This window comes from Macaca mulatta, chromosome 3 (genome assembly GCF_049350105.2).
Source record: "Macaca mulatta isolate MMU2019108-1 chromosome 3, T2T-MMU8v2.0, whole genome shotgun sequence".
Lineage (NCBI taxonomy): Eukaryota > Metazoa > Chordata > Mammalia > Primates > Cercopithecidae > Macaca > Macaca mulatta.
In genome coordinates this window covers 97,036,906-97,044,646 of record NC_133408.1, presented here as the reverse complement: position 1 = coordinate 97,044,646, position 7,741 = coordinate 97,036,906, and the positions used below count along the sequence as shown (strand labels likewise).

At 42.7% G+C, this 7,741-nt stretch overlaps 1 protein-coding gene across 2 annotated transcripts; it reads right to left on the bottom strand.

Moving 5' to 3' along the window:
- Positions 1–2,988: 2,988 nt before the first annotated feature.
- Positions 2,989–6,443, bottom strand: NEUROD6 (neuronal differentiation 6). 2 transcript variants are annotated; one of them, XM_028844788.2, is made up of 2 exons: positions 6,129–6,262; positions 2,989–4,671 (listed from the first exon to the last, which is right to left on the bottom strand). In XM_028844788.2, exons 1-2 carry the CDS (start codon positions 6,144–6,146, stop codon positions 3,778–3,780), a joined length of 912 nt encoding a protein of 303 aa, XP_028700621.1. In that variant the 5' UTR covers positions 6,147–6,262; the 3' UTR covers positions 2,989–3,777.
- Positions 6,444–7,741: the final 1,298 nt, after the last annotated feature.

Sequence of the window (7,741 nt, the reverse complement as noted above, 5' to 3'; positions counted from 1 at the left end):
CCCAGTTAATTTTAGTATTTTTAATAGAGATGGGGTCTCACCATGTTGGCCAGGATGGTCTCAATCTCTTGACCTCGTGATCCACCTGCCTTGGCCTCCCAAAGTGCTGGGATTACAAGAGTGAGCCACCATGCCAGGCCTCCTTTTTTCTTCTTAATTGGAATGAAGAAGCAATGTCTAGAACTCCAGCAGCAGTCTTGGGCCAGGAGGTGAATGAGAATGGAAGCCCCACACTAAAGCTAGTGGAGTTGAAAGGTAGAAGGAGCCTAGGCCCCTGGTGTCCCTGGCACAACCGTATCAGTCCTGGACTACTTCCCATGACTTCTCTATATGAGAAAGAAGTACATCTTTATTTTGTTGAGACCACTGATTGATATAGCTATATATCCTGATAGATCTAAAACATAGATCATATATGTACACACATACACACATATATGTAAAACCTAATCCTAATAAAGGAAAAAAAACAAAATTGTGTGAAGGCAAATATAAGACTGACATAATTCAGCTCAAAAGAAGAGATGTCTAATCAATATGGAAGACAATAGTGGTTAAAAGCATTCAGAAGAGAGGAAGATTTTTCACACTGGGAGGTGAGGGAATCATGAGGTCAGAAAAAGAGCAAGGATTTTAACCCAAACCTATCCGACCCCAAGCCTTGCATGCTCTTTATACTATACTATTTTCCCTTCTACTGGAGTGCTATCTTAAAAAGATTTTGCAGTGCATGGCATCTGTGATGTTGGTGTTTGAATGAACAAGTCATATGATTTCTCAGGATTGCAATCAAGAGAGAACAGGAAGAGCTCTGCTGGGGAAGAAAACTGACAGCCAGCCAGGGTGGTGTGTAAAGGGCGGGTTCCATGCCAGGGGTTATCAGGAGCATCTGAAGGAGGACTAAGCCACAAGGATCGCCCAACACCCCGTCACACACAACACACTGTCCCCCACGGCAAGCGTCACCGAAGAAGGGAGCATCCATCGCATTTTTGCATCCAAGTTTTTAAAGAAATTTCATATTCTCAGGGATCTGTGCCCGAAAACCCGGCTCTTTTGCTTGAGCTCCTTATGGACAAAGCTCTGAGATCAGAAGCTCTTGGAGGTTTGCTTCTTCCTCACTCAGCCAGCTGCTTTTCTTCCTAGCTCTCCCACATTGCCAGAGAGGGGCGGGAGGATACATCTCCTGTTGCAATCTCTCGTTCCAACGTGAATTTGTGATCCCGGAAAGACTGTGCGGGTTTCAAAAGCTGTCTGAACCAAGGTTCTGAGCAGGCGCGAGGCTGTTCTCAGCTGGGCAGCCGGTCACCTTGGAGCAAGAATCAGGGGAGAAAAATGGGGCCCAGGGGGTGGGGGAAGCCACACCTATTCTGCTAGTGATTTAACAGGACCACTTAAAAAAATAAACCAAAAAGGCCAGATTCTTCCATTTCCAGATGCTTCTTCACTTTCTTGCTGCTTGCTCAGACAGGGTGAGCAATGGTCGGGCTTTTAGTGTCTGAGGGTCCTTAAAGAGGCCTGGGAGTCCCGGACACAGTGCCAGGGAAAGCAGGTTTTCTGCGCATATGGGAGGAAGCAAGCGCGAGTCACTCCGGTGCAGAGAGACAGGCAGAGGGGACAGACGGTTGTCTAGTTTGGGCAAACTTCTGTCTACCTGGGGCGGGGGGCACAGTTCCTCCTCTCTCTCTGGCTTTTCCCTAAGCCCTCTGGGGTTTGAATGAACAGGTGCTAACACACCAGCTTAGAAGGGCGCGTTCAGCACCCGCGCCAGCAGCTGCTCGGCACCTTTGCCCCTCGGTGGCGGCTGCCAGGCGCACCAAAGGCCCAGGATCGTAAAGCTGGAGGCGTAGAGGGAGAGGGCGACGCCGTCCTCTGCAGAATGGGGCGCGGGCCTCGCAGCCTCGGCTCAGGAAGTCCCGCCAGCCGTAGGAGGGGCAGGGCAGGGTCAGCTCTCGGCTGCACTTGGGCAAGAGAGAGCTGGAGCTATCGCCGCCTGCGCCGCGTTCCTCCTTGTGGCACAAGGGGCGGGTGAAGGGGCGACCCCCTTTCTCCCTCTCTGAGCGAGTGCGGGGCAGTCTCCAGGCCCGCGCGCTGCGGTGCGCTCGCCGCTCTCCATGCCACCCGGCCCCTTTCCTGGGCAGGCCAGGTCAGTGTGGGCGCCGCGGCCCGGGTTCGCTGCAAGCCCGTGTCCCGCCCCCAGCCCCCAGGGCGCCCACTGCGGGCGGGACACGGGCTTGCAGCCTGTGCCAGGGCGGCCACCGAGGGACGCGACGCCGCCAGCAACCTCTCCCCGCGCCGCCCGCCAGGCCCTGCCGGGCCTGCGCCGGCTCTGGCGGTACAGACATGGCCCCCGAGGGGCAGCGTTGGCCAGGCCCACCCAAGACCTGCCCCGTCCCGCCACCACTGTACCCACTTTCTCCTGCCCTCATCGGTCTGCGCAGCTGTCCCCGCTCCTCCCCCTGAGGCAAAACTGCACCAGAGGGCATCTTGGCAAGGTCATTGCCACCCCGCCCACGATTGTAGAAGAGGCTCAATCCTGTTTAAGAGGTTTAGCTCCCCAGGCGCTATTAAAAGTAAGTTTTTGGTGGCCTTCTATAAGGAAACTTTTAATCACACAGAATTTAGCCTCTGATCGGCCAGACATTTAAACGGCGCAGAGTAAAACCTTCCATTTTTAACATCCACTCTGGTGTTTGCTGGAAATTTGCCACCGATTTTAGGCTCGAGCTGAAGGTTACCAGGATTTATCATTGTTTCCCCAGGATGTTTAACCCTCATGGGCTTCTCTTCTTTCATTTAAGACACTTGAAAAAAACAATTCTTGTAAGCGCTTTGGCCATTTTGTTTAAGAAATTTGTTTTAGCTCCTACGGTTTTGTAATCCAGAAATATTTCTGAAATGAGGAGTGGGGAGTATTGGAGACAGAAAGCAGCTGTGTACCAGGAAATAATAAGTAGCATGCAAAAATATCACAGCTAATAGATGTCCTTTACGAGTGGAAATATCTATGTTTAATTGCCTTAAAAATGTGGGTTGGAAAAACACAATTATACATTGTGATAACAAACCTGTACAGTTAATTTCTGAATAATACAAAACAAGTGCTGAAATTTTTTCTTGATGATTGAGATAATTGTCCCCAAATTATGACATCGGCTACCCAAATATCATGTTGCCCCATCTGCAAATACTTAAAGAGGAATAGTTACCAATTGAATTCATTTAGAGTCATCCTTAATAAAAAGAAAATTGCATAGCTTTTTATATTGTTGCAAATGCATCTCCCAATATCATTGTCAGCTTAGTGATATTCTCAATATTTTAAAATTTCAATTTTTAAAAGATACATAATATATAATTCCTAATAATTATAAACACATCATTTTATTCATCTGATTTTCATAACATGCATTTTATAATTACTGTACAACCAAAATAGACATTGAATTATGCTGTGTGCATGTCTTTATTCAACAGTATATTCTTAGACACCTTGTTCAAACAAATTAAGTAAGTTTAAAATAAAATTAAAAAGGAAAAAATCTTTCCAGTAGAAACAGAATCACAGTGCTTTACAGACAAAAGGAAAGGAAAAGAAGTTCTCATACGAAAAGAGATTTATTATTACATAGAAAATTCTCACAATAGTTGAAACACACTTCAGAAACTAGTAAACACCTTAGATAGAGTTGTGCCAATTACTCAGCCCACAAGCATCTGCTTTGTCTTAATTAGACGGGGAAGGTGAATGACCACTGTTTATTTTCATTTTCCTCATTAATTATGAAAAACTGCATTTAATTCATCTTGCATGGTGAGAGATTGGCTGCGCAGATGTAAGTCGTAAGGGAAGTGGCTGTCGGTGGGCAACCTGAACATGGCACCCTGCCCAAGGGGACCCCTGGGTGGCACTGCACAGTAATGCATGCCGTAATTGTAATTTTTGCCATAGTCCAAGGTTTCTTCTTGCTTCAGGGAAAATATCCCATTATAGTTAATTGGGGGAGGACTTAAGGGACCTTCAAACTGGGGGCTGGCACACTCAGGGGAAGTACTTTCATAGAAGGATTCATACGCACTGCAATAATTGTAGGGTTTCATGGACTTGGAATTATCAAGAGTCCCATGCCCTGGGGGAGTGGTGAGCTCAGGGCTGTGGTAGGGTGGGTAGAAGGTAGAGTAGGGTGACCTTGTGTGGTGCGCAGCCTCCCCACCCTGACCCATCAGGAAACTCCTGGCGTTGAGCTGCAAGCAGCCTGCCACCAAGTTTGTAGTTGGCTGGGAAAGACCTTTGCATAAGTTTTGGACGAATGTGAGCAGATCTGGTCTCTTGCCGATTCTCAGAATTTCAGAAAGTGCCCAGATGTAGTTTTTGGCCAGTCGTAAAGTCTCTATTTTGGACAGTTTCTGGGTTTTAGAATAGCAGGGGACCACTTTTCTTAAGTTGTCCAGAGCGTCGTTGAGGCCATGCATCCTGTTCCTCTCGCGCGCGTTCGCTTCCTGTCTCCTGAACTTGACCCTTTCCAATCGCAGCTTGGTTGTCTTTTTTTTCCTGAGACCCCTCCTTCTAGGCAACCCATTTTCGTCTTCTTCTTCCCTGTCTTCCTCCTCTTCTTCTTTCTCGGTTTCTTCTCCAGGGGCCCTTTTGATGCTTTTTCCTCGAAGGACAATCTGTTTGGAAAAGCTTTCTGGTTTCTTAATTTGCTTCTGGTCCTCGCATTCTCTAGAAAACTTTCTGCACATCTGGGATTCTGGCATTACAACAGACTCATCAAACGGTAGTGTTAACATGGTTCTCTAATCTTAAATTACCTGAAAAAATGCCAGCACAATATTTAAAGAGTTTTCATTTTTAAAGTTTATACACTTAAAACATATTTAATTATTTAATCATAAGACTACAAAAACACGTGGAAAAGATTGATTCTGGGCTGATTTTTTAACATTAAATATAATTTTGAGTTTGTGAAGGTAAGTAATTATGAAGACATTGATGCATTCAATAGGATTAATTTATATGAGCAAATTATCAAAAGAAAATAAAAATGAAACATATAATTATTGTGATCACCACCATCTCCATTTCTCTTTGCCTTTAAACTGGATTTTAGTACCCCCCAAAAAAGATTGTGGAATTCAAACAAATGCAAAATATGAAATTTCAATGCAGAATTTCATTAATTCCAATTCCCCTGAGCACAAAATGAGAAGATAAACCAGTTTTTAAAATGGAAAGTACTATCTCTCCATTAGCTAACAAATTTGTGTTCTTTTTTAAAAACAGACAAACAAACAAACAAACAAAACCTTAACTTTATTTGCTGTATCACACAACTGTGAATTTAGATAAGTGGGTGTGGGAATATACAAATTTAAAGAAAAGATTATAATCAGAGTCAATTTTTAAACTGATTTTTTCTGATCAGTAAAGAATTATGTAAAACAGCACTATTTTCCCAGGCTTCAAAAAGAAAAGGGGATTAGGCTAATTTGGAATAAACTCTATAAATAAATTTAAAGCATAAAAATCACTGGCAATTTCTTTTAATTAAAAAAAATATTGAGACTGATTTTATTTACATTTAAATTTTTTCCGAATAGAATTGTCTGATTACTGCTGTTCAAATCATCCTGGACAAAAACCACTCTCGTAGTGTTTTTGTTCTACGAGCCATACAAGTCTCCCTCTAGCTAATATCTGACAGGAACGGTCCAAGGATTCTGACTGCAATTGTGCACGTGTGTTCAGAATCCCAAATGAAAGGGGAAAATAATTTGTGTTTCAAATGCATTTTGGTTTTTGTTTGGTGAAGCAGCAAGTATTTTCATCTAAAGTCTTCAAACAAATAGGCACATTAAAGCAGAGACTTTTCAGTTTAACAATCTCCAGCCCCCTCAACACACACATATACACACGAACACATACACAAACTCTTAGTAATGTCCACATACTTGCAGTGTTACATAATAGCAGTGAAAGTATGTGATAATTACATCATAAGAATGAAATATGATAAGAAGTTATAGATGGCAAAGAGCATATAAATACTATAAGACAGTGACACTGTATCTTTAAATACTTGCATGCAAAGCCAGCATCAATTGAAGTATATCTTTATTTATATTACCTTAGGTTTTAATTTCATTCAATAATCAGTTTTCATTTTGGGTCTTCCAAATCTTTTCAGGCTGAGTGTCGCATCGTCTCCTGGAGTCTCTAGATCTGTGTATATCTGCACTATCTCATTGATCTCTAAAAAGTGACATTGATGCCAACTGCCAGAGCTGGTACCCATGCCATCTGCTAGTGACGTCACAGGGCAGAGAGAGCCATGTGATCCTCTCTCTTGGGACCTTCATTCTGCACTGATCATCTGGCATCCCTGTAAGTGGGTACCAGCATTCATGCATCAACACAGAAGGTTAGACTGATAGGAAAAAATCTGCACCAGCATTTCACGTACAGTAGGTGCATTTCTCCTCGAGCTGCTTCGGTTTCACTGGCAATCTGTAGAAATAGCTGTGTTAGTGTTCAGTTTCGCCCTGCCAACGGTGCAAGTATTAGGTGGTCGTTAATATTCCATTCATTTACAAGGTGGGCTTTTGTGTGAGCAAGAGGTTTTTGTTGTTGTTGATGATGTTGTTTTGTAAAGATCACCATCCCATTTGTGCACCTGGGTACCCAGGGAAAGAAAGCCATGAAAAGGAGCTGGAAACTGGTCTTAAGATGTTTAACCAAACTAAGATTCGTGTAAGTGAACAGGGGTCAACAAAGGTTTCATTTTCTTGTTTTGTTTCACAGCATGTAACTTATGAGTGTGTGTCTGTGTGTTCTCTTATTAACATGTAAGACTTCTGTGCTTCTTAGGGATTTGGAATAAAAGAACAGCTTCTCCATCTGGGGTCTGTGAAAGACATCCTCAGATACTCCCCTTCCTACACTTGCTGGTATCTTTCACCAACTTTTGCAGAGACACTGCAAGTCCATTGTTAAGGATTTCAAACTACATACTTTGTCCTCTGCGGAAAGTCACTAACTTCACTCTTTTATTGTCCCTTATCTCTTCCCAGCATTAACTTGCTTGTTCCTTCTCATTTCATTTCAGACACAATAAACATAAAATTTATCACTTAGGTTTTTGTCTTCCTCTCTCTGACATTCTGCTGAGTATTTTAATCAAAGATTAGCTTTCCTGTTTTTGTTTCTTTTTTTTTTTAACTTTCAGATTTTTTTCTTTCAATTAAAAATCTTGTCCTCGCATTTTTCTCTAGACTAACATCAATTTAAATATCTTCTTGTTCTTTTATCAGTGTCCAGTTGTTTTTCCCGATCAAGTGTATTTCAGATTTATTTTTTTCCCCACTCCACACTTTTGATTTCTTTTTAACAAAAGCAGGGTGGAAACAGTTAAGCAAAGCTGGCAAAGCCTTATAGATAAAACGAACTGTGGGGCCAGAGACAAACTCCACCTTCCTCCCCTTTTCTCTTCTCCCGTGCCCCCACCCCTATAAAGGACATTTGATTTCAGGATTGCCTGCCAGTAAAGTAAAAAGTGAGCTTACAAATAAATAAATAAATAAAAGTTTTAAAATAAACAAATAAACACAACCTTTGTTGTTTGACAACTGAGTAATCTCTTTCTATAAAGTGAGAGAGTATGCTTTTGGTATTAAAGTAATCCCTGGCAGAGCTGTAACTGTTGAATCTGTGTTAGCATTCCCCTTATAAATCCCAGTTTTG